This window comes from Onychomys torridus, chromosome 1 (genome assembly GCF_903995425.1).
Source record: "Onychomys torridus chromosome 1, mOncTor1.1, whole genome shotgun sequence".
NCBI classification, from domain to species: Eukaryota; Metazoa; Chordata; class Mammalia; order Rodentia; family Cricetidae; genus Onychomys; species Onychomys torridus.
The window spans coordinates 137,326,366-137,352,951 of NC_050443.1; the positions used below are offsets into that span (position 1 = coordinate 137,326,366).

A 26,586-nucleotide genomic window follows, 5' to 3' on the forward strand; every position below is an offset into this window, starting at 1 on the left:
AGAGTTGTTCCTCACTGTCTAGTTTGATTTTCTGTTGCTGTAAAGAGATACTATGACCACAGCAAGTCTTATAAAGAAAACATTTAATTGGGGCCACTTGCTTACAGTTTCAAAGGTTCAGTCCATGATCATTATGACAGGGAGCATGGTGGTATGCAGGCAGAAGGGGCATTGGAGCTGAGAGTGCTACATCTTGACCAGAAGTGTGCAGGAAGTCAGCTGACTCACTAGGCAGTATTCTGAGCACAGGAAACCTCAAAGCCTGCCCCCACAATGACAAACTTCCTCCAACAAGACCATACACACTCCAACAAAGCCATACTTCCTAATAGTGCCACTCCTTTTGAGATTATGGAGAACAATTACATTCAACTACCACATTCATTAATACCCTATGTGTTTCTTAATATATTAAGTTGGTGATAAAAATTATCCATTATATCTGCCAAGTTGGACGTGCATTCCTTCCTTAATCTGTATTTCTGTAAAAATTTTCATATGCTGCATTTTCCTTTTAATGTCTCCATAAAAGTGATTTCATTCAGTTAAAACCATCAACTATGGAGCTACCCTGGTTCCATGCTGACATTATGCATCTTTCTAGCTTGTATTTCCTTTATTGATTTAAAGAGAGGTACTGAGCCAGTCAGAGGAAGAAAGAGTGTGCTTTGCTGATGAGTCACTGAAAGGATGGGGTGGGTGTGATGGGTGCACTTGTAATGTCCATTCCCTTCTGCTCAGGACCCAGATGAAAACCCTTCATGGAGTCCCAGGAGTACCAACCTCAACAGGAGTTTTCTGTGAGTATTTCTGTGGGGCTCTCATCAAGAGCTTCTGGATTCTGTCCTCCAGGCTGATTAGGAGCAAAAGTTTAGTTTGGTCATAATAGGAAGAAGAAAATGCTTGTGAGATAACATTATTCTTCTCATATTAGCAAGAGTAGAAAAGAATATTCTCCTAGTTTTCCAGTTTCTGATAATAGTTCCTCACCCAAGTCCCTTTAAGAATACTGTGATAAAATATGTACTTGGAAGGCCAATGAACAATTCCATTGTAGTATCAAAAACTCACACATGGATTGATTGTTATATTTTTTCAAATAGTAAGATTGTGAGTGTGGTTTACAGTATAATATATATATTTATTATAAAATAAATAAGCCAAGGCCTGTTTAAATTTATTCTCTATATTGAGAAATGATGTATTTATTTTCATTTTATGTATTCTCCCTACATATATTTATGTATACATGTGTGTGCAGTGTGCATGGAAGCCAGAAGGGATCCCTTGGACCTGTAGTTATGGACAGTTGTGATCAACCAGATGGATATTTGGAACTGAACCCAAGTCTTTTGCAAGAGCAACAAGTGCTCTGAACCACCAAGCTGTCACTCCAGGCCTTGTTCTCTAGATTTCAAAAGCCATTCCCCACAGGGTGTTTCTTTTACAGAATGAGGTTGATCTTTATTTCCTGGTTTTCAGTGACATTCTAATTGTCAAGGCATCAACTTTGACAAGGATTGAGACAGAGAGGGAGAGAAGGTGGGAAGGAGAGAATCTGGGTGTAGAATTTTGTATATTCCTGAATTTTGTTTCTTTAGAGAAATAAAATTTGAAACACAACCAAGTAAAGATGATTCCATTTTATTTTAATTTTTTCGAGAGACATGGTCTCATTATATTGCCCACACTCGGCCTAAACTCCTGGGCTCAAGGGTTCCTCCTATCTCAGTATCCCAAGGAGCTAGTACTGCAGGTGTTTGGAACTGATCTGGTGTGATGCTTCCAGTTCACTTGTAGGGTGTGTGTGTGTGTGTGTGTGTGTGTGTGTGTGTGTGTGTGTGTGTGTGTGTGTGTTTACTTTTCTAGTTATAACTTCAAAATACCTACAACGTCATGGGGTTAGAGGAAAATCACCCCCTGGGCAGGCCAGTTGATGTAAAGGCAGAAGATGACCGTAAGTTATGGTCCTCCGCTCTGTTGACATGGCCTTTTCTGGGAACTGCCACCACAGCCCCATGTGAGCCTGATTCTGGACCTAAAGGACACATGACTTTCTTCTCCCAAAGGTTCAGTAGTTTGTGCTCATGCGGAGTGGTGGGTTATTGCAGCATGAAATTAAACAATAATTGTAATTGTACTTTCTTCCCCAAGGACCTTAAATACTGGAGATATTCTTTGAATGCATTTATTCAGACTTGCCCATGGCCACTTGTGCACTTGAGCAGGGCAAGTAGCAATTTAAAGAGAGCTAATTTCAGCCTGTGAACATTTAGGGGCCACGTGGGCTAATGAAACTGATTTGTGGGCTTGTCCAGAGACATTCTTAGACTCATTTGTAGGCATCTGCTTTGCATAGTTCAGGCACCCTTTAGTTTAATTGATCCAGAACAACACAAACACAGTTAAATCTTATATATGTTGTGTAATCACACAGCTAATTAAAATCACTAACGCCACCATTTCTTAGTTAGCTGGGGGCATAGATAATAAGTGACTTACATGCCTTACTGGTATTAATTTTTCTGTGACAATAATTGTATGGCTATAAACTTTTCTATTGGTAAAATAGGGATAAGATGGAGCAGAGACTTTCATACACATAAAAATAAATCTATTGTATTTATTATATAAAATACAATAAAGTATGTATATATGTATATATATGCTTAGTTTCAGATAATTTTTTAGTGTTTTGGAAATTAAAATATTTAAAACAGCATTTTCTAAATCATTTCATTTTCTCCCCAAACAGAAAAAGAAACTCAAGTGAAGTTGACAGTAAGTTTTTATATTTAAACATTTATTTTTAATATTTCATGTTATTGATAATGGAGTTCATTGTCTTATTATGACTTTTGTAGTTCTTGACTTTGTATTCTTTTTGTTGTTGTTGCTTTTGAGATACATACAATGTAGAAAATTCAGTAGAAAAATAGAGATATCCCAGATAAGTCAGTACTGATGTGTGCTTTTACATTTCTGATTTATTTTATTTTTGTGATACTGAGGATTGAACCTAGGGCCTTATGTATTCCAGGTGAGCACTTTACCCACTGAGCTATACCCCCAGCTTCAGATTCTTTGAGCAACCTGTTTTGACTAGGATTTTCCTGTCGCTTCTCTGAATGCGAGCAGAGCCACTGGACTCATTTTGACTCTGTGACAGCCGATAGTGTCATATCTTACAGGCTCTGAGAGCAATCACATGCTTGGGAATGGAAGCTTTCTCCTATATAGTTCTCAGGACACTGTGCCCCAAGTATCTGAAGAGGGCCCAGTCACATAGACAGCCACTCTTTGGGTGTTCTTGCTCTTTCTCTGACATAGAGTATTGTGCTGTCCGGCATTTAGTCCATCAGTGCTCAGTTAATATGTAGTAAATAAATACCACTAAGGTCTTGAAGGCCCTTAGAGGCTGAAGTCTAGTTTTGCAACTCAGCTTTGTCACTATCAGATGACCCTGACATTCCATCTTCCAGGTGGCATTAGGGAAATCCATAAACCTTGATATTCCATGATTTTGTATCATTTAGCAAACTGTTGTAATTATAGCTGCATGTGTTTTTCTCCAGTACACTGCATTTACTTTTCTGAAGCGTGAGCCTGGCGTGACCCGAAGTGGGAGCTGAAAGTCTACATTATTGACTGAATTCAGTCAGAAATGGAAGCCTTTTCTGCTGACCCTAGTTCTCAGCATGCCACCTCAAAGGATGCTCCCTCCCTTCTTATCTGGTAGTAGGAGCCAGAGCGCTCCGTAAACCTGGGCTCACTTGGCTGTTTACTCTCTAGTAGGTGTAAAGCAGTTGCTGCCATGAGACTGAAGTTTCTCCACTTTAATTTTGATTTTCATGAAACAGCAAAATCGTTTCAAAGGATTTCTCTGGAGCTTTATGATTTAGGGCTGGAACAGATAGAAAAATGAGAGTTAACATGGGAAGTGGTGTTCCCAACACAGGGTCCTGGTGTAGTTTAGCAAATCCCACGCTGTGATACTAGCCACCCCTCCTATGTGTCTGACATATACTTAATGTTCTGTCATTAGTTTCAGTCAGTGAGATAGTATGCTAATAAGTTGGCATTAATATTGTCTTTGCATGGGTAGGTGCATCTTGGCAAGGAGCTCAGAGGATCATGCTCCCGGGATGTCATGATGGGCAGCTGCGTGCCTTCTGTAACCCAGAGGTGTAATTGGTTCAGAGGAAATACATCTTTGAGGCTAATATTACCTGTCTTTCTTCAATTCCCTATATAAATATGCTTGGAGATATTACACTGATGATTGGAAGCTGTCAGGATACCATGCACAATAATGAGTTAAAGGATATTGGGCAAGCTTTTCTGAATAGTGAAAAGCTGTTCTGATGAAGCCATTTAATAGTAACTTTGAAGGCAGTGTACAAACATGTATTTATCTGCAGCCAAGTAATTAAAATGCCAATCATTTCTATGGTTTCAGAGATCTCAGCCTCCTTAAAAAGCCCTCAAGAGTCTCACCACCATTATTCAGGTAGGAAGCATGTGTGCAGAGCTGGGTCAACTGAGCTAAATGTGTGTGATTCTGCACTTGTAAACATGAACATCCATCAACTCCACGTTATCAATATGGCTTCAATTCATAAAATTGTTCACTCTAATGGCTAGAATAATTAGATTTCCCAACCATGGCACTGACCCAGAAAAACAAATTGCCAGGGTTTAAGAGAATTCACATAAAAAAATTGTGTGTGTGTGTGTGTGTGTGTGTGTGTGTGTGTGTATGTATGTATGTATGTATGTATGTATGTGTGTGTTGGTAAATTCAAATTTTGAAGGAGAAAATACCTTTGAGTTTCTAAAATTTCCTTGTAAGCTCAGTGCTAGTCAAAATCCAAATATCTTAGCGTTTTGAACAATTTCCTTTGTACTGTTCCCTTTTTATTATTATGCTGAGGCTTGAACCCAGAGCCTTGCTGGACAAGTGTTCTACCACTGAACTATACCCCAGTCTGATCCAAATGTTTTGGATTGGAAAAAGGCAGTCTTGAAAGTCCTCAGTGAACTTGAAAGTTCCCTCAGTGAACATAACCACTGAATAGATACCACCCCCTCACAGAATAATGCCAACAAACATGCCTTGCAAAGATGCCGTTAAACAGACATGTCAAGGGTCTCAACTCAGTTATTAAGCAATGCTTCACAGCTCTTCAGCTGTCTTTCTTTCAGAGTGGGAATGATTGTCCTTGCCCTTTCTGAGGGACAGTCTGCCAAAGGGCTAGTTGAGAATTAAGAGGCAAATACTTTGAGATGCAAAGCAACGTTAGACCAGCTGGACTTGTGCCATGGTGTGGTTCCTTGGTGGCCACTGCTCTCAGTGGGTGAGATATCTCAAGGACAAGGCTTTTACAGAGTCTAGCACTCAGTGTGAACAAGACCTTGCTGACACTTTAATTACCAGTCTTATTATATGAAGGTCATTTGTTTAGGGTCCCTTAATAGACTATCTTATCCTGAATTCTCCTCTGTGGTAAATAATGGTTCTGTGAAGTTCAGCCGCCTCATTCTAGGCCCCTATGACTGGGTCCTACAGCTCAGCAGTAATCTATTATTTTGACTCTAACTGCCAGCTGTAGAGAGTCTCTAGTGAGGAATACTGTAACTCATACAGACTCTGATCTGTTAGGCTATGGCTCTTGGCAGGAAAATGCAGATCACTTGATTCTAATTAAAATTAGTGTTTCATTCTCTCTGGGAAAAAGAAGGCCAAATCTGCAAAACCAACAGTAGATGTCCCCACAGACCACTGCGAGCTGGGTTTGCTTCGGAAAAAGGAAACCAGAGAATATGAAACATAGATTAAAATCTGTTTAAAAGAAAGACTCACGTATTATTTGAGTTAGTGTCTAATTTGTCATTTGGAAGAGTGAGGAGATAGCCCCTTCTTAGGCCATGTTATATAATCTCATGCAAAAGTTTCCTGAGACTAAGATATTCTTACTGTTTAAGGTATATTTTATATTTTAAACTATTATTTATAGTATTTTTGCTAATGGAGAAAATAAAAAAGATGTCTGAAATGAAATATTCTCAAGTTTATATGTATTTTTGTATGTGGGGCTTTCTCTAAGTTTAATTGTTGATGCAGACTTAAAGTAGTCAATCTGTTTTTGTTTGCAGCCATCGAAAGGAATAATTTAATGAGGCTTTCTCAGACCATACCATTTACACCAATCCAGCTGTTTGGTGAGTAATATCTCCCCCTTCTTGAGGCCAGGCTAGGGTAGAGTGAATGTTGGCATACAACAAGAAAAAACAAACAAACAAACAAAAAAACCAAAAAAAAAAAACCAAACAAAAAAAACCAAACAACAACAACAACAACAAAACCAGACCCCAAAAACAAAAAAACTATGTTGCTTTACTTGACTCACAAATTTCATTTTGACCATGTGGTAGATGAAGGAGATTTGTTTCCCAAAGTAGAAATTCTTGTTCACTACTGTGGCCAGCATTTAGGGTCAGACGCTGATACCATGGGGATGGGACCTACAGGGGTCAGCAGTTGGGAAGCAAGCGTGATACTGCACCTGGCAGGCAGTGATTCTAGGCTGGACATGCACGGGGAAGAAAAGAACAAGCCAACCTTATATAATGAACACAGAAGAAAGAGCTACATGTCAGTATGCTGAAAGCTGACAGGCATGGGAAGAGAAACCTTTTGTTGGTGGTTTTATATTTGTTTGTTTTGTTTCATGTATGTGGATTGCTCTTTCTTCAGACTGCAAATGTAGTTTTGAAAAGCTTGAGCAGTAAAGAAAAACAAGTTTGTGTTAGCCAGGGGTTTCCGAGTGTTTCTGCCTTGCAGGATAAAGCAGAAGCAGTTGACAATATAACAAAGGTCCCTGCACTGGCCTCCATCTTCTCTCCTCACTCTGTTCCAATGGGGGCAGACCAGGTTGGCTTCCGATTGTTTATGCAGATGCTTCCTTCTTCCACTTGGCTCCGTGGTTCATTTTGCAAATCAAAAGCCCGTCTCTAAAGCTTCTAGGAATTAGGGCTCCAAAGAGCTCTTCAGTGGCATTTGCTTGGACATCAAGAATAAAGATTTGAGAATATACTGCACATTCTCCAGATATATTTATTCATAAGGAACTAGACAGAGAACAATCTGACAAACAAACAAACAAACAGCAGTAGCAGCAGTAGCAACAACAACAAATAAGGCATATTTGAAGCAAAAGTATAAGAAAACAGAGTCACAACCTTGAAGGAAACTCTGTGTGGCTTGTTCCTTCCCTTACTCAGCTGTAACACTGTATTGGTGAAGTCCGAGTCCAGCAATGACTCCTTCTTGCTTTTGAAGCTCAAAGTGGGAGCTGTGCAGCAATTGAGCAGTGTGTTGTGTTTAAAGTCCTTTTAAGTGGGGTTGAGTCTGTTTCTGAGATCCTAGTTTTCTGTAGCCCTGATAACATATATGATCTGTATAACAAACCACTGAAACAAATGTTATCTTTCCCTTTTACCGATAAGGACATAGAGAGTTTCAGTAATTTGTTAGTGGACACAAAAGAAAACAGTAGAGGCTCAGGATATGACCTTAGTACTGAGTGGAAACCCTGTGTTTTTGGTGAGGTAAAATCACACTTTGTGGATCAAGGGAAACAAGCAAAACCCCACACAGAAAACAAAATCCATCATGTTGTTCATGTATAAAGCAAAGATACACATATAGCTCACAAACAGTACACAGCATGTTTAATATTATATGAAGGGCAGTTATAAAAATCCTTAGGGGCTGGTAATGACTAACTCTAGGTTAAACTGTCTCTAGAGATATATTTGTCTTGAGCCTGGTGTCATAACATGTGCCTTTAATCTCATCACTCAGGGGGCTAAGGCAGGAGGATCAGAAATTTGGAGCTAATCTGGGATATGTAATTATTACTAGGTCAGCCTTAGTTACAAAGCAAACTGTGTCTCCAATAAAAAGTCTACTAGTGGCAACATATTCATACTGTTTTAATATTGTTCTTGTTTAATTAGTTTCCAATACGTACAACTTAATTCCTATATGCCATTTGATGTTTTGTTCCTCCTCCCTGCTCCCCACCTCCATCAGAGGACAAGTCAGGCCCATTTGTGCCCTGACCATGCTCTAGCTCCTGCTTGCTGCGTTCTCCTCTGATCACAGGGACAACTGAACTGATTCTGAGCTGAGCTTCCGGGCACCAATCACACCCCAGACCTGCTGTCTTATTGAATTGGCTTCTACTTCTTATTGCAGCAGGAGAAGAAGTGACCATCTACAAACTTGAAGAGAGTTCCCCTCTGACTCTCGATAAGAGCATGTCTTCTTGGTCCCAGCATGGGAGAGCTGCCATGATCCAGGTGCTGTCACAGGAGGAAATGGATGGGGGCCTCCGCAAAGCCATGCGAGTCATCAGCACCTGGTCTGAGGATGAAGTTCTCAAGCCTGGGCAGGTTTTCATTGTGAAGTCCTTCCTCCCAGAGGTTGTACAGACATGGTATAAAATCTTTCAGGAGAGCACTGTGCTTCATCTTTGCCTTAGGGTAAGTCTGAGGCTGAGAGATCTAGAGATCTAGACCAGATGGACAAAATGAAAGTGTAGAGGTCTGGCTACATCCTTATCTACGATAGTTTTTTCTTCAACCAAAGGGAGTTTGTTAGTTTTTGAAGGTGGTGGTGGTATTTTATTATTTTTGTTGTGTAGGACATTTGCTTTTGGGGTATTGAGTACTAGAAGCTAAATAATATTAAATGTTGGGGAGTTAGGAACTGTTTGATCTTTAATAAGTAAGTGTATGTTAGTTAACCATTTTTTTTTTGAGAATTTCACAAGTCTTGTATTTACAACATTTCTACCCCTTTCTTCCTCTTCAATACCTCCCATGCCCCCTGATTCTCTCCCAAATTTTTCCTATAACTATTGTGGATAATTCTCTCTCTCTCTCTCTCTCTCTCTCTCTCTCTCTCTCTCTCTCTCTCTCTCTCTCTCTCTCTCTCTCTCTCTCTCTCACACACACACACACACACACACACACACACACACACACACACGTATGTATTTGGTCTATATAAATTAATCAATTCTTTTTTTTTTTTTTTTAGGAAATTCAACAGCAAAGAGCTGCCCAAAAACTCATCTATACCTTCAACCAAGTCAAACCACAAACGATTCCCTACACACCAAAGTGAGTAAGCCTGGCACTGTGGCTCTTTACTATATGAAAAATTCCATTTAACTTCTTCTCAGCCCATTAGACATGAGAAATACCAGACCCAAGGGAAAGTTCTCCATGATCCTTTTCAGGGTTCTTCCTTCCATAGTTATACAGACTGGTATAAAGATAATTAGATGTTCCAGACATACCTTGGCTTAAGTTCCTGAACTTATGTGAGCAGAAAAATGTATTGACAGATTGATAATCAACATTTTAATTAGGTGAGGCAGGCATATGCTGGGTGTAGTTGCTAATACCCAGGGCTATTATGACCCCCAAACATGTCTCTTTAAAGCTCAGTTGCTTCCCCAGCTTCTTAAACCAATTAAGAAGTTTGCAATCATGAACCCTCATGATTTTCCTTTGGGTGTCTTGATAAGCTTGTATTCACTTATCAAGGCAGATCATAATTTGGTGTGGAGGAATTGGAATAAAGCCCTTTCCCCCATTTCACAAGAAATTTTATAGAGCCCAGCATGAAAAGTTGGATCTGGACTTCGTAAAAAAAAGTTGGCAAGTTTTCTCAAAGAAAACGGGGGCGAGTAAGTTTGGGAACAAACCTCCCAGTTGTGGTGATTCCTCTTCCCATAGAAGGCCAAGGGTGGATGACTTGTGTGTCTGAGTTCTCTGGAGGGTAACTGCCATGCTTGCTGTCTTGTAGGGGATCATTGGCTTCTTTTTCCCTCCCAGGTTTCTGGAGGTTTTCTTGATCTACTGCCATTCAGCTAACCAATGGTTAACCATTGAGAAGTACATGACAGGGGAGTTCCGGAAATACAACAACAACAATGGCGATGAAATCGCCCCCACCAACACTCTGGAAGAGCTTATGTTGGCTTTCTCTCACTGGACGTATGAGTATACCCGGGGAGAACTGCTGGTTTTAGATTTGCAAGGTAATTAATTGAAGATACAGGAAGCAAAGTTCCTAGAAATCTCACAAGAACCAGGGTGGGCACATGGAGCTGTTCTACCTAGCTTGGTAGAGAGATATAGATATTTAGTTCAGAGATATTATGCAGTAATGAGTGTGAGTACCTGCTCTGATGTTTTCTACTTAGATAGAGGGGGAGGTATAGGCAGAAAGTTAACTATTTAAATCTCAAACGTTGAACTAGATGGGGAATGTTTTTTTTTCCTCTTTCTACTATTTGTTTTAGTGTTACCACTTTGCTTTGTCTTATGTTTACCAGAAAGATTTTATATATATACACACACACATATCAGTGCATGAGAGAGCTTACATTCTGGATACTTTTCATTATTTTGAATTTATTGCCTTGACAATTTATAATTTCGTTTGCTTTCTTTGATATATTCCTTGACATGGCAGTTCAGGGAAGTCCTTGGCTCCAAAAGAGGGCTGCAGTATACTCTAAGTTAATGGAAGTCTTTGATCTGAGTATCTCTCATAATCACCAGCTCCTGCTGGGTGGTTCATCCCACAGCACATTCAGTGTGTCTCCAGCAGGCTTTCCTCCTAAGGAGGGCACACAGTATGTGTGATGGCCAAAGTTTAGTTCTTGGGCTTATGGACTGGAGCTTTGGATTCAAACAAGGGATCTGGCCCAGAAGCTGTTATAAAAGTTTCTTACTTAATCCTAGAAGTAGCACCTTGAAGCATATATTATTGGGGATTCAGGACCAGAAGGTTTAAATAACTTGGCTCAGGTTGCACAGCTCTTAAAGGGGAAGAAGGATATAGACTTAAGCTGGTGTGACCCTACACATCCTTTTCTCCTCACTGCCCTGCATTTCTTAAGAGTCATTCTGTAAGGGAATGACTATCTTAGGATATATTTCAACAACCTGAACTGTCTTCTTTTCCTTTCTGATTTTCCTACCTTGGAAGTTCTTGGCAAAACGAGGTTTGGAGCCTGGGGAATGCTGAAATCAACTCTCGTAGGACATCAGGAGCAATGCAAAGTCACTTTGAGATCTGTGTCACATGTTCAGTGATCCATCTACACTTAAAACATTGCACATATTACTAAATACGTCTGCCTTTTGATACTCCTGGTGTTCTCAAGGCTGGATTATGTTTCTAAAATTCAAAAGCAGTTTTTCAGGAAGAAATATAAACTGAATTAACGTGTCCAAAAGAATTCAGCTTTTAATACCAGCAAGCACTTGGTGAATACACACCCAGAGTTGGGGTGCCAAAGGCATCTGTTTTGTAGTTCTGCTTGCAGAGACGTTGATTGTTTTCATCTGTGCTCCACTGTTTGTGTTTTTGCTTTGAATTTTGGGTGGAGTTGCTTAAAAAGCAAAAACAGAAACAACAACAACAAACAACCAAAGAAAAACTTTAAGGAATTAATGATGACTCTTCAGTGTGTTTTGTATTTTACTTGAAGAGGGTTTTGTTTAATGATGTTTATGTTTGGGGATTTTTTGTCTCTTAGTAATCCAAAGTGACATTAAACAGAACAAATGCTGCGATTATAGTCTTGGGGGGAAAAGGGAATTAACTTTATTCTTTTCCTGAGTAATTACGTGAATTGCTGAAATAGGCCACTGCAAGCCAACTGTGTCAAAACACTGACCTTCAAAGAAGGCCTGAGTAGACATCACAGAACCATGGAATAGGTGTCATGAAATGCACAAAACTTATCAGAGAGCTAGATAATTGTTGGGCTGAATTTGTGGAAAAACATGAGTCTCTAACAGTCATTACACTAGTTAACTCTAAACAAGTTTGGAAAGGAAAATTGTGTTTTTAAGATTTTTTTTTCAATTTTATGATGTCCTTTGTTTACTAGTATTTCTAGTGTCTGGAAAGATGATGTATTCTTCCAGGCTCCACTGAGAATGAGCTGTGTGCCCTGAGAGCAACCATCTCGAGTCCCACCTCCTCAGTTGTTATGGGAAAAATAAAGTCATTTGGTTATTAAATTATTAAAGAGCCCAAGTGAGGCTAGTTCTCTACATGTATCAAGCCGTCGATAAATGTTACCTGCTGTTGTCAGTAGTAATCACTGATTGGTTCTTTAAAGTCATCAGGTATGGGGAAGCTATCCTTAGCTGTGTGACCCCAGGGGTACCACAAGGAGACAGACCCCTTTCCATTTCAGACTCTACTCATTACTGCTTTGATAGAAGGAAGGATGAAGAAGTACTTGGGTAGTTGATTTTTTTTCTGTTTCCTTTTTCTTCTTTCATTCTTCCAAGAAGGTACCACTCGTTAACCTGGAAGCGGCCATAGCATTCCAGGAAGCTGTACTCTGAGGAGAGGCGTGACCAATTTTCCATCATTTATAAGTATAATGAAGTTTTCTGGTCTTTTTCCACTTAAAAATCTTACATGGGAGGGCCTGAATCATCATCATTACACTTGAAGTCCAACAGTTAATTCCCAGCAATGGCAATTAAAAACAATTGTATTTCAAATTAGAGTAATGTTTAGTTTTTTTCTTATTCTATTTTTTCAATGGATTTTTGGAGATACAGCACTGATTTTTTTTTTTGTTGTTGTTCAGTAGAGCAATTTCTAGAAAAAGTTAGCACCCACATCACCATGAATGATGTCATTACAAAGAGGCAACCTGTTTTCATAGATGGAATAGAAGACCATTGGTGATACCAGGTTGGATGAAGTTCCATGGACTTTTCTAGGCTTTCTCTGGGTATATTTACTAATAATGATGTCAGTAAAGAGAAATCATCAGTATGTTTAGATATAAAACCAGCTTACTTGTTCTATATTTCTCCAAATATCAGAAGAGTTTGAGACCAGGTGAACTAAGTTGGGTATTCTTGTGTGGCTAGAAGAGCCTGGTGACTTAGGCTAGCTAAGTGATGTGGAAGGCATTGAATGGTTGGCCTTTGGGGCCTTCTCTCTCCATTCACAGGTCGTAAAGTTCTTTCTCTTATTAGAACACCCTAAAATGTGTGTTTAAGTTAAGTTTTAGCATACAAAACATGGAGTTATGCTTTCACATACAAAAGTGGGTTATTTTATACTCTTTGACCCCCTCTTTGTAAGGTGTTCTACAAGTATTAGGAAATATACTTTTGGGGAATGAGAGAGAAACATGACTTTACTGCTGGTAAGAAGATAATATTTTACTTCATGAGAGGTTCTAGATGGAATAAAGAAAATAGAGTAACGGCCAACATTGAAAGCTCTTATATGTCAGATATAGCTCATTGAATTCTCCCCTAGCCCTCTCAGATAAGGCTGGGGATGCTGTACTCTCCAATGATAAAACTGGGCTTAGGGAGATTAAGCAGGGTACCCAGGCCTCACAGTCAGAGCAGGCAGGGCTTGGGGCAGAGCCTCCATCTTCTATGATTTCTGTGTGTCTAACAAGTCATAAAGTTTAAAGGTTCTCTGATGAGATTTAGACAAACTTTTTTTAACCTTGTAAAGACTTCCCCCCACCCCCAACTAATAGTGTTTCCTCAGATACTGTATATAGCCCTGGCTTAAATTTACACTTTACTTAGACATGGGCTTAAAACTTTTAGTCATTGCTGTAGGCTCCAGGCTTCCAGTTCAATCTGTGCTTAGTTAAAACAGTGAGGACTGCAGCCATCAGCCTGTCTCCCCAGGGTGCTGGGATACACTTCTGCCTGCTATTCTGTTTCCTTACTCCACGGTTGTAGAGAAGAAGCCAGGGCTCCCTCAGGTGCCCCTTCTTGTCTATGTGACAAGAAAAATACAAAGAGCTCCTTCCTGTGGCTTTGAAAATGTGAGGGCTCAGCAAGGTTTTTTTTTCCCACTTCCCATGTGTATGTATTTCAGCCCAACTCTTTCTTTCCCTATTCAAAATCAATGTGAAAACTTGCCAGGCTAGGGGTTGTTAAAGAGCAGAGAGTTTGTAAACTCTGATGAGAAGCTAAGTTCTACCTTATTGCCACTGACCCATGACTAGAATTTGCTATCTTCCGTTATTAGCCAGACCACACTCCACAGTGACGTCATCAGTCATGACTATCAGCAAGAGGAACGTCAGATATTAGCACAGCACTTTGCAATTCAGGCAGATTTCAAAACACTGTAATCATCGCTTGTTAGATATGTTTGTGGATAACAGGCCCGGGGGTAGATCCTGTTCTTGAATGTCCTAATAAAGAAGCACATGTATGTTTGGTAATATAGCAGTTAAAATGTTTTGATAATCCTTTTCAGGACCATAGATTTCCTTTGTTATGTATTTAAATCATACATGTTAAAACATTTTCAGAAAAGGGCCCCTTAGCTTCACCAGTCTGACAGTCCCCTCCACCAAAGGATGAATACTCCTACTTTAGTGTCCAGGCTGCTCTAAGTTATTTTCCTGAGGAGATCAGTTTCTTAGCAGAAAACTTTGTAAGGATTGCAGGTTCCTGAAAGGTTTACTATTTCAAGAGAGAGATGACAGCAGAAATCTTTAAAAGATACTGCTTAGAAAACATGGACCTTTGTCTTTTTAAAAATCATATTTATTTTTAAAAATTTTTATTTTAATTAAAATATAATTGCATCGTTTCTTCCTTTTCTTTTCCTCCCTCCAAACACTCCTGTGACCTCTCCCTCCAACTCTTCCCATATACCTCACTGAGTCCCCCAAATTCATAGTCACTTTTTCCTTTAAATATATGTGTGTATATATATATATATATGCATAAACATATAAATATGATCTGCAGAGTCCATTTAGTTTTGCTTGTCTGCATGTAATTTCAGCGATGACCACTTGGAATTAGGAAACGGATGTGGGGGCTCTTCCCTGGAGAAGTCTAATGCACGCTCGTTCTCTCTCTCAGCAGTCCTTAGTTTTCTGTGGTTCTTTGTTTAGGGGTTGGGTCTTTTGAAAGTTTCCTCTTCCACTTTAAGAAAACATGAACTTTTTCAATAAGTGGCATTACATAACTCCATTCTAAAACTCGTATAACCTTTTGGATTCCTCACCCTACAAAGTTGGTGTTTTTCAAGCAGAGAGAAAAAAAAATCCCTGATTAAGGATGACCTCAGAAGTTGTTGGGTATGCCTAGGTGGCTTATCACTGCGACTGTTGTCACTATTGGATACGAACCTCCTCACTGGCTGCATGTTATCAGAGAGGTTTACTTTGTGTATTAAACCCAGTTCTGATTAAGTGCAGCCTTAAGTTACACCTCTGTTATCTTCGTAGGCTTTGCTCTTTTTCCTTCAAAACTAAATTTTATTGAAGACACATTCCAAAAAGTGAACAGAACATAAGCATACACCTCAAAGAATTTCCTTAACTGGACACACAGGTGGAGGCAACTCTCAGATCAAGAATTTGGTGTCGTTTTATTCTACTGTTTATAAGTGCTGTATATAGATAGAGCATTTGATGTGACTCTTTGATGCATGGCGGCTGTATCTGCAAAACCTCCCAGGGCCTTGCCCTTGCTGAGCGCTGATGGAAGCCATCTAAGGAGACCATGAACTAGTAGGAGGAACACAAGCATTACCCCAGCTTTAATCCTGTTATAGCCGCTTAAGGGATAACCCATCTTTGGCAAGTTCCTCAATCTCTTTGAACATCAATGTACTCATTGATGTCAATGAGGATAAGATGTAAATTGAGGATATGAGGATAATATTTTCCTTTCATGAAAATTAGAGAAAATAAAATTAGATGCCTTAATGCATACAACCGGTAAATAAATGGCGGATACATAGATCTCCTGATAGATCCACTACCAGTAAGTCATTGACATATTAATTTGTGGCCAGATGTTCATTAATTCAGAGGGTGTTGTTGTAGGAGACACTGTATTGAATCATTTTCTTAACTTTGTTAAACGACTTCAATAGCACATTTAATTAGCATTTATTTTATTTTATTTTTTAAACTTACCTACTATGGAGTGAATGACACAGGGTCTGTAGATCAGGCTGGCCCAGAATTCACTATATAGCTCAGACTAGCCTTGTAATGGTGGTAATCTTTCCGCCTTAGCCTCCCTAGTGTTGGGATTATAGCGGTGAGTCACTACATCTGGCCTGAATGTAACTTTCAAAATAAGAAAACAGAATTTGGTTATTATTTTTGTGCATTTGCTAGAAAATGAACCATCATTTGCTTAACGAATTTTGTTTCTTCTTTGGAGGTGTTGGAGAAAATCTGACAGATCCTTCTGTTATAAAACCTGAAGACAAACAGTGAGTTGACTTACATGTTATAATTTAGAAGATTGCATTCAATTTGTTCATGTTTTTGACATTATTTTTAACTGTCATATAAAAATATAAAAATAATTTATTAATGTGTATCATGTAATCTTTTAATGGTTCTTTTTCATAACTTAAAAATTGATTTATTATTGTATCTATGGGTGTTTTGCCCACATATATGGCTATGCTTCATGCAAGTGCCTGGTTTTCACAGAGGCAAGGAGAGGGCATTGGATCCTCTGGAACTGGATATAGATAGGTGTGAGTATATGGGTGCTGGGAATTGAACCCTGAGTCCTCTGAAGAGCACCCACTGCCATTCACCACTGACTCCCAGGAATTTTTAATTTTTTTCGAAACCAAAATAAGATAGTAGAAATGACCAGGACATTGTGAGCAGAGGTCTGTCTTAGTTTCTTGGAGGAATTTAAAACATGCACGTGTCTTTTAGATCCTGGAGAAGTTTTCCAAAAGTTATTGCACATAGATATAAAACAATATTTTTAGACTTAAATTGAGATTCTTATACTTAAAACAAGATTTTCTAAGCCACTTCAAAATAGGAAACAAATAAAAAGAAAGAATGAGGATGAAATAAGGTTAATTCTAGAGCTGGGTTAGTAAGCTTGAGCAGACATTGTAAGGGACAGTGCCATTTCCAGACTTCAGTTTTTTTTGTGTTGTCTACTGGTCTAAATGTAAGGGGAAATGTTTATGTTTAGTTAGATGTAAAAAATGGTGCTGTAGCAGAAGCAGCCTTCCTTTGTTATCTTCCCTGTGGAATGGTGGCCTTGAACCCAGGCAATCTCTTCACAGGCAGACTAAGTAAGAGCAGAGAACACAAAGTACTGTTTTCTGTAAACAGCCACCTGGTGAGAGATCAAAGCGCTTAAATCCTAGGCATCATCAGATTGTCTAACTTAATTTGGAGCCAAATTACATAGAGGGATGAGTCTTTTACCCATCTTTTGAATTGCCAGGCTTTTGGCATTAAGGCTCTTAGGTGTTCTGTTAAAGGTAGAATGCAAAAAGATGATGGTGCTGATTGACTGGTGATGCTGTCATCAATATGGAGGACAATAATGCTTAAGTGTGAGCTGCCATCATTGTTACCAGAAGAGCTTGTTAAAATAGATTGTGTGTGTCATCTTCAGAGTTTCTGATCTCATTGTTTTGAGATGGAACCAAATGATCTGCATTTCTAACACATTGCCTGACACCACAGGGCTATGGTCATTTTGAGAACCATGGATCAAACAACACTTTCAATTCTTTTTTTTTTTTTCTATTTGTTTCTTTTTTTAAATTTTATAATTTAATTTAATTTTACATATCAGCCATGGATTCCCCTGTCCTCCCCCCCCACCTTGCACTTCCCCTAACCCACTCCCCATTCCCATCTCCTCCAGGGCAAGGACTCCCCTGGGGATTCAGCTCAGCCTGGTAGATTCAGTCCAGGCAGGTCCAGTCCCCTCCTCCCTTCACTCAGGCTGAGCAAAGTGTTCCTGCATAAGCCCCAGGTTCCAAAAAAGCCAGCTCATACACTAAGGACAGGTACAGGTCCCACTGCCTGAATTTCTTTTTTAATCGTGATGACATCTTGCTGTTGTATAGCTCATGGTGGCCTTGAGCTCTGGATCTTCAAACCTCTGCCTCCTTTGTGCTGATATTATATTACCCATGCTGGGTTAGCATTTTTACTTTTACTTTTAGTCAGACTGAGGGCCTCTACTTGGTTGCCAGGTTATAGAAAACATTCAGGACTCAATACGTTGAGATTCCTGGCACAGTAAAATGTAAAAGTTTTGCTTTTTCTTCTCCTGATTCTCATTAAATAATCACAGTTTTATCACACCATTCTTTCACTGGGTGATTTTTACTAAATGTGAATATGGCCCATCTGCAGGGTCCCCTGAGAAGATGCTCATCTACTAAAAATATATTAGCTATTATTGACTCAGGTGGGCTAGGGAAGATACAGACGATCCATACGGCTACTATGTAGCATCCACTTCCTACGATATTTATTTGATAATAGAGTCCATGTTGGACTTGAGGGTATAATGGACTATTTTATTTTTTATTTTAGCAGAGCTGAAGTGTTTTCAGCTAAGCATATTATTTCTTCAGCAGTCTTGTGTGCTCAAGGGCTTGCATTAGGAAATTTTTTTATATGAGAACTTTCTTTACAGTTTTTTCAGACTTTTTTGCATATATAATGAACTCAATTTATGTGTACTCTGTCTGTTGTTCATTAAATTTTGACCTTGGCATCTATCACTTAATATGACCTGAATACTCCATCGTTTTAGAATCTAAGATTATATTATCCTGCTTGACAGTTAGATATTTAATTGCATTCTATAGGAAGTGGATTTCAATTTCTATTAAGGTCACCTGGGGAATTAGAAAAAAAAGCATGCTTGGTATTCTATTGCAGTGTCTGAATGGTGCCCTGACCTCTGTGTTTTTTCTTTCATTTTTCTCTCATACGTTATAACCTGACTGCAGTTTCCCCTCCCTCCACTCTTCTGAGTCCTCTCTCATACCTCTCCCTCCCCCAGATCCACTCCTCATACGTTTCTCCTAAAAAGGTAATATCAGCTGAATACAGCATAGTGAGTTACAATAAAACTAGACACAAAGCCTCATGAGTATCAAGGTTCGATAAGGCAACCCAGTAGGAGGAAAAGGGTCACAAGAGCAGGAAAAAGAGCCAGAAATACCCCCATTCTCACTGTTAGGAGTCCCACAAGAACACCCAGCCACACAATCATAACACATGCAGAAAGCTTAGCTCAGACCCATACAGGATCTTTGACTGTTGCTTCAGTCTCTGTGATTTCCTAGGAGCCGGGCTTCGTTCATTCTATGGGCCATGTTCTTATGGTGTACTCAATCCCTCTGGCTCCTGCATCCCCCACCTACTTAGCCAGTGTTCCCCTGGCTCTTCCTAGTGTCTGGCTGTGGATCTCTGCATCTGCTCCCATCAGTTGCTGGATGCTGCCTCTCTGATGACAATTGGATGAACTACCAATCTATGAGTATAGCAGAATATCATTAGTAATCATTTCATTGTAATTTTCCCCCCAGTTCTGTTTGGTTACATCCTGCATCTCTGGGCTGCCCAGCCTCTGGTTCTTGGGCATCTAGACAGTGTCAGATATAGACTCCCTCTATTGGTGTGGACCTCAAGTTGGACCAGTCATTGGTTGGCCAGTCCCACAAGTTCTGCTCCACCCTTACCCCAACACATCTTGGAGGTAGGACAGATTGTATGTCAAATGTTTTATGGCTGGGTTGGGGTCCCAGTCCTGCTGCTGGAAACCTTGCCTGGTTATAAAACATGGCCGGTTCAGCCTCCATATCCCTCATTACTATGAGTCTTTGATAGGGTCAACCTTAAAGATTTTAATGTGCACTAGGTTTCCACATTGTCCCCCAAATGCTCCCCCCCCCCAGTTCCAGTTGTCTCTTCCAGTACTCCCTCTCCTATGTTTTTTAAGTTCCTCAGTGCAATTTGTGAAATTATTACAGCAACTTTGTTTTTCAACACTTGAGGTTTATATCTTCTGAAATAGGTAGAATGGTTTCATTGTGGAAACACCCAATTCTGTGTACTTGGTTTTCACAGTGACCTGAAGTTTTATTTTCTCTCAATTGATTAGTTCCATTAGAACTATATCTAATTAATCAATGAGCCTCGTGAGTGTAAAATCTGTTAAAGTGTGAAGCATAGGTCAACATCACCATCAGGGACATTGCTGGAAATGCATGGTCTCTTGGCTTCTCTGCACCCGCGGAACCAGAATCTGAACTTTTATAAAATATTCTGGTGAATGGGTACAAATTCAAGTCTGAGGTGCACAGATTTAAGCTATTGAGGTCACACACACAACAACTCTGTGTGTTCGTTTAACCCCAGCTCACAAATGAGAAAACCGAGGCTTCACTCAAAGTTCCAACTTCCCTGTAAGGTGAGGGGGTCAGTGGAAGGGAAGAGTTATTATGAAGAGGGATGATGGCTTTGTTGCATAATTCTAAGATCCTTTCTCATGCCTCATCCCCTGTCTCCAACTCTCCCTAACGTGCCTCATTTATTGGTAGTTTGGGACTGTATCTTTTTAGCCTACTGCCTGATGGTTTTGAGCGTTTGACAAGTATGAAATGGTGATGAGGTGTTCTTTAGTGACTACGTATAGATGCCACTAATTAGTTTTCCTTGTATGTAGAACCAAGCTACCACCTGCTTTTCCTGTGTTGTAAAAAAAAAAAAAAAAAAATCTGGAAAACAGCTAGTTGTGTTTTCTTTGAAAACTTAGTTATCTGAGACCGCAATGCTTGGAGCATGCTGTGGAGTGTACACGCAAATGGAATGTCCCTGTAACTTCTTCAGTCTCTCTACTGTGGGACTCCTCATGTCCCTGATATATAAATTTTGTAGTGATTTTTGATGATCTCATTTTAATTTTCATGAAGCTCTCAGAGACAAATAGCCTCCAGATATTATATTCTAGATATTGAAAATATTGGATCTTAGTTGGGTGTCTTCGTACCTGGGAGGACAGAAATGGCTGGTATGGGATACAAGCAAGTGAAATTTTCCAATGAGGTCACTGAGACTCCAAAGGGTGTCTTCCATGCTAACGACTGAACAAATACTTCATCTCTCACTTTATCAGATGAGAGAGTTCTGATCTAAATACCGAGTGATTTTGCTGTTTTTTTTTTTTCTATATTTTATTTTTCTGTTGTTGTTTGTGTTTGTTTGTTTTTTGTTTTCTCCGCCTTCAGTTTCACTGACTGAAGTAATGTCTCACCAGCTGGACTGAGATGGAGACAGAGGTAACAAGAGGTGGCTTGTGCTGCCCGGTAAATACCACCAGAGCTGTGCTTTGTGAGAACGATTGAGTGACCAGGAAAGTTAATCCCCAGTGTCTTTCCACTTTGTCTTCCCAAGAGGTTTTCTCCACCTACCCGGCACAGAGCAGGAGGCAATCTGAGATCAAATTGACATCAGCCCTCATTCTGAGCTTGGCACATCTTCAGAGAGCCACTGTTCTTCTGCCAAAAGGAAGTGGAAATTGAGATAAATGTTTCAATCCTCGGATGGAAGAAAAAACTCATTTTTACACCATGTCCCTTTTGAAAAACCACATTCCTCAGAAGCAAAGTTTATTGTTTCCCTTTGTGATAGTCCGCTGTGCTTTTTTTTTTTCCTCTTAAGACGTGGTATTTAAGAGCGGTAATTGAGTTCAGATTTGAAAATCTGCTGTTTCCACTGTGCATGTCATTAAAATAAAATATTAGCTTTCATACATTTTCTTTGGAGGCGTTCCTAGTGTGCTCTGTCTTGTGTTGTGCAGAGGGTCAAAATCTACAGAATAATGGTTGTGTGAACAGCAAGCCTAGAATCTGCAAAGGATCTTTATATTAGAATGTTCAAAACATGTCTCAGAGATACTGACACTACTTGTGATTAATTCTGTCCTACTCTGGGCATCTGTGGTCTTTTTCCACAAACTTTTTGGTTAATAGTTGTCTTGACTTTCCATGAAGAGCCCAGTTAAAACAGTTTGCAGAGTTATAAGTGGATTTCAAAAAGCCAGGAGGTGGTTGGTTTGGGGAGAGTCGTTTTCAGAAAAGTATTTGGGTGTGCCGCACTGCACATCTTTTTAGAAGGTATGTTCCATAGCAAAGTTACTCTATCCTTTACCTTTGGGGTGTTTTAGTAGAGCATGTGGTAATGAATGTCATTCTCTCACCCCATATGCATTAAAAAGGGTTTCACTGTATTTTGTTTTAATGTAGCACATTGAAAATTCACTCTTCTATCAGATTAGTGTTGGAATGAGTTTCACAGTAGGTCTTGGAGTTGGGTACAAAGATTTAAGTGCATTTGAATTTTAAATTTGCAAACCTAACATTGTTACTTCCCCCAAAGTGCTCTGTTCTTGGTTGGCTCCTTTAAGTGGCTAGGTTACTATGGGATACTGTTCGCAGTCTCAGAGAATCCTGGTTGGACTCCTTTTCCTCAGCTGTGATCTAATTGATATTCTGATATTTCCTCTAGATCAAGAGGGATGGTGTTTGGACCGGCCAACTTAGGGGAGGATGCAATTAGAAACTTCATTGCAAAACATCGCTGCAACTTGTGCTGCAGGAGACTCAGGCTGCCCGGTAAGCCTAGAAGACTCCGCTGCTTCTTCTGAGAAACTCAGAGAGTAACAGTTATTATAACTTAGGATCGAGCGAAAATCTTAACCACATTTTTATCTCATTCGCAGCCATTCACAAACTTGACTTTCTGACTGAAAAATTTCAAGTCTTAGGAGGGATTTAAAGGACAGGGATTTGCTTGAGGTTCTGCCAAAATGTGATAAAACAACCCTGGGCCCAATGCTTGTCAGAATCTCTCCATGAAAAAAGTTCCACCTACTTAAAGAGAGTAAGACGGGATGGAAGGCCCCATCCCTCCCTTCCAAGGTCCTGTTTGCTTGCAGACAGCATGCCTGCAGCATTTTTATTCTGTTTCACTTTGCTCATTGGGCACCAGAGAGGGTGTGGCCCAGAGGAAAAGAAAGGCTGTCAGTTAAAGCACTTCTTTATCCTCTAACAACTGCCCCTCTATTCAGTCATTTGTTTGTTTGTTTTACAGCAGTGGGCTTAGAATCCAGGACCCTGTCATGCTAGGCCAGCACTCTACCACTGAGCTACACGCTACACTCCCAGCCCCCATACCTGTCACTTTAAATTTTCACTGCAGTGTGACTGTGTGTGTGTGTGTGTGTGTGTGTGTGTGTGTGTGTGTGTGTGCATGCGCGCACAAGTTCCAGGACATCCAGGGCTATACAGGATCCTGTCCTGAAAAATAAGAAGACAAAACAGAAGAAAACAAAAAAACAAAAACAAAAACAAAAACAAGCAAACAAACAAAAATCAAAACCACCCAGAACCATCTGACTTAGGAATATGGCTTATTTTCTCTGAGCCTAGTACATTAGGCACAAAAGCAGTTTCCTTGACATGAAGCAAATGGCTGAAGACCTCTGCCTTCCAGTCTGGAATCTTGACTCTGCTTGAGGTCTGTTTGGCCATTTCAGAAAGGGAGCTTACTGTCTTCCTTAATCTGCTTAGCTCTTATTTACTGGGTCATAGCAAGGGTGTCCTTACACTGGAATTTCATGTAGTTTAAGATTAGCAACTCTTCCTGCTTATCAAAGGGTACAGTCCTGAGTGAGGCACTGTAGCTATACCTATAGCCTAAGATGTTACAGAGGCAGGAGGGTCACCTTAGTCCAGGAGCTCATGGTCATCTTGGACGATATAGTTTGGCCCCATATCTTTAACAAAAAGTCATACCCTGAGCTGGAAATCAGCAAAAGGGCATCCTCCACTGTAACCTGGGATGGACCTATAAAACAACTATAACAAAAACGAGCAATTTCTGATTCTGTTGGAATTGAGGGAGGTTTTGTAAACCAGATTTAGCCAATGAAAGGGATTAGGATAAAACGTCCAATTTTTTCCTCCACCAGTGGCAATAGAGTGTGTCAACCTGCAGTGGCAGATGATGGTGTAAAAGGGCAAGGTCAAAGGAACAAAGATGGAGGCTGTGTTCTCAGAACTGCCCATGATGTGAACTCATAATAGATGGACAAAGAGGTTGATACACAATGCTGTGTTCTCTGCACTGGTTATCAGGAACCCAGGGAGGGATTGGAGCTGGGCTAAGGCACATCAGGTGAAGGAGGCAGGAACTGATGCATAACTGAAGTATCCCACAATTGCAGGCTGGAACCCACTCAGGAATCATCATCCTTAGGCATTGGACTCTGCCCAGTCTGACTCACTGTATCCTGTACAGGGCAGCTTCCTTTCTTGAAGACCCAGGGCTGTATCTGACCAGCCAGGGGCTGGGAGAATCAAGCCATTACTCATAGCTTCCAATCTTTGGGCCCAGTTAGTTGTTGAGTATGATTAAGAGTTTATGTGCATATGTAGGCATGCCATGGTAGGTTGTAGGCTGGAAGCCAGTTGTTTATTTTATCCCTCTGCCATGTGGGTCTTGGGGATTGAACTCTGGTCATGAGGCTTGGCAGCAAGTACCCTTAGCTGCTGAGCCCATCTCACCACCCATTTTTTTTTTTTAGCTAAAAGTAAGTTTGTTCCTCTTAACAGTCTCTCATCCTGACCTACTCGCACAAACTTTTTGTCTTCTTTATTTTTAAATAATATTTAAATTTACAAACTGCAAGAATTTTTAGAGTGCTCATTCAGATTCTCTCCTCCCTTTTCTGTGTGTCTGAAACCCTAGTTTGAAAAATTAATATTGAAGTGAAAATAAAGAAATACTATCATTTCATATCATTGGTAGTTGAATAAAAATGTTTGGTTTGGGGAACAGAATGAGACATACCATTTAGTTTTTACATTTCATTTATTTTTAAGGCAGGGGCAGATTAAGACAGTGCATAAGAACCTGGAATCTAGACCCAGGCAGGCAGGGCTCATGTACCCCAGTTCTGCTTTCTACTGGATATAAAGTTTTGGCCTTCAACATCTTCATCTGCAAGAGATAATTGTACCTGTCTCACCAAGTTGGTGTAAAGATTTATTTTATGTATATGCTCAATAAATGTTGGTTATATTATTGAATATATGTCACACACACACACACACACACACACACACACACACACACATATATATATATATATATATATATATATATACATACATACATACATATGTGTTAGTTTTTTGTCTAGAAAAATTACCATTTAACATTAAAGAGTAAAGCAAGAAATATGAGTTTTCCCTCTTGGTAACAGAGGTGCCCAGGGCTTCACACATACTGTCTTCACAGTCTACCTCTGAGTGACAATCTTGATTCCCTAAAGCCATCATCCACAGCTCCCAGCCCTTGAACTAACTAATCAATGGAGTAAAGAGGAAGGCTATACTCTCATAACTGTCCATGATATGAATTCACAGTGGATGGGCAGAGAAATTGATGTACAGCGCTATGTCTTCTGGGCTGGTCATCAAGAATACAGGGAAGGGTTGGGATTGGGCTGAGGCACATCAGAACTCCGAGTGAAGGAGGCAGGAGCTGATGAATATCTGAACCATTCCACAACTGCAGGCTAGAATCCACTCATAAATTACAGCACAAAAAGATGTATGCAACATTGAATGTCCCCTCCCTATAGTTTCCTCCCAGAGACTACCCTGTTTACTGTTTTCTTTAAATTTCCTTTTGAAATGGAAGAGGAAGGGCTTAGGAAACAGCTGATGTGATCTCTGGTTGGTGAAGCTTTTATAGGTGGCCTTAGAGCTGCGGGCAGCTTTCTTGCAGAAAGCTGAGCCTTGGAATGTAAAGTCACCATTTTGACCCATCCTTCTGATCTTTCCTAAGGTTCCCATGCCTTGCTGGACCTCATTTAACTTTGGCCAGATGCATCTCACTCCAGCAGGTGGTGGCCAGTGCTTTACACAGTGACAGCATACATAGTTAGAATTTCATGTAGTCATTGGGATGGGAGAGGGTCGGGGTTTAGATGTGGTTGAGTGTTTGAAATCAGTATGCTGGAGACTCCCTGAGCCATTTGACTAAGCCTGAACTTCTCAGTCCATCTGTGAGATTCAATGTGTTCTAAGCCATCTACTAAAACTGTCTTGTTTTCTTTGTAGATTTAAAAAGAAATGATTATTCTCTTGCAAGGGAACATTGCAACTCAGGACTTGAGAAAAACACTGAACCAGCTGAGGGGCTTCCAACAAGAGACAGAAATAGAAATTCCATAGAAGATCACACACGCCTATAAAAAGGATCATGAGGAAGATGATGATCCCTTAGCTCCTTTTGGCTTGAACTCTATGATGATATACACTGATTAATATGATTCTGACTACATCAGAATCACTGTCAGGGTAACTTAACAACGTGGAACTCTCTGGAAGTGTCCTCTGAGCCTCATCTCCCACTGCCCAGAGGACAAGGTGTCTAATGGAGGGGCCCTCCCATATATTGACCTCTGAGCAGAATGTTTGGTGTCCATTCTCATCTCCTGGCTCTGCATGAAGACACTAGATGACTCCGTGGGGAATACTCTCCTTTATACCTCATTGCTTCAGTTGGCCGTTTGGAACTGTTGGAGTAGAATGCTGTGCACTGAAGAACTGGGGGATGAATGAATTTATTTTCTCACTATGTTTGCAGACTCTAT

The 26,586-nt window shown here is 40.0% G+C and overlaps 1 protein-coding gene across 1 annotated transcript in view; it reads left to right on the plus strand.

Moving 5' to 3' along the window:
* The window catches only part of Trpm6 (transient receptor potential cation channel subfamily M member 6), a 128,431-nt gene extending 102,247 nt beyond the window's left edge, over positions 1 to 26,184 (plus strand). Inside the window, exons 30-39 of the mRNA XM_036178615.1 lie at positions 742 to 800; positions 2,756 to 2,781; positions 4,460 to 4,510; positions 6,157 to 6,222; positions 8,264 to 8,550; positions 9,110 to 9,192; positions 9,913 to 10,118; positions 16,291 to 16,342; positions 22,428 to 22,534; positions 26,051 to 26,184. Coding sequence (XP_036034508.1) covers positions 742 to 800; positions 2,756 to 2,781; positions 4,460 to 4,510; positions 6,157 to 6,222; positions 8,264 to 8,550; positions 9,110 to 9,192; positions 9,913 to 10,118; positions 16,291 to 16,342; positions 22,428 to 22,534; positions 26,051 to 26,184 — 1,071 coding nt within the window. The remainder of the gene's footprint in view (positions 1 to 741; positions 801 to 2,755; positions 2,782 to 4,459; positions 4,511 to 6,156; positions 6,223 to 8,263; positions 8,551 to 9,109; positions 9,193 to 9,912; positions 10,119 to 16,290; positions 16,343 to 22,427; positions 22,535 to 26,050) is intronic.
* The last annotated feature ends 402 nt before the right edge of the window (positions 26,185 to 26,586 follow it).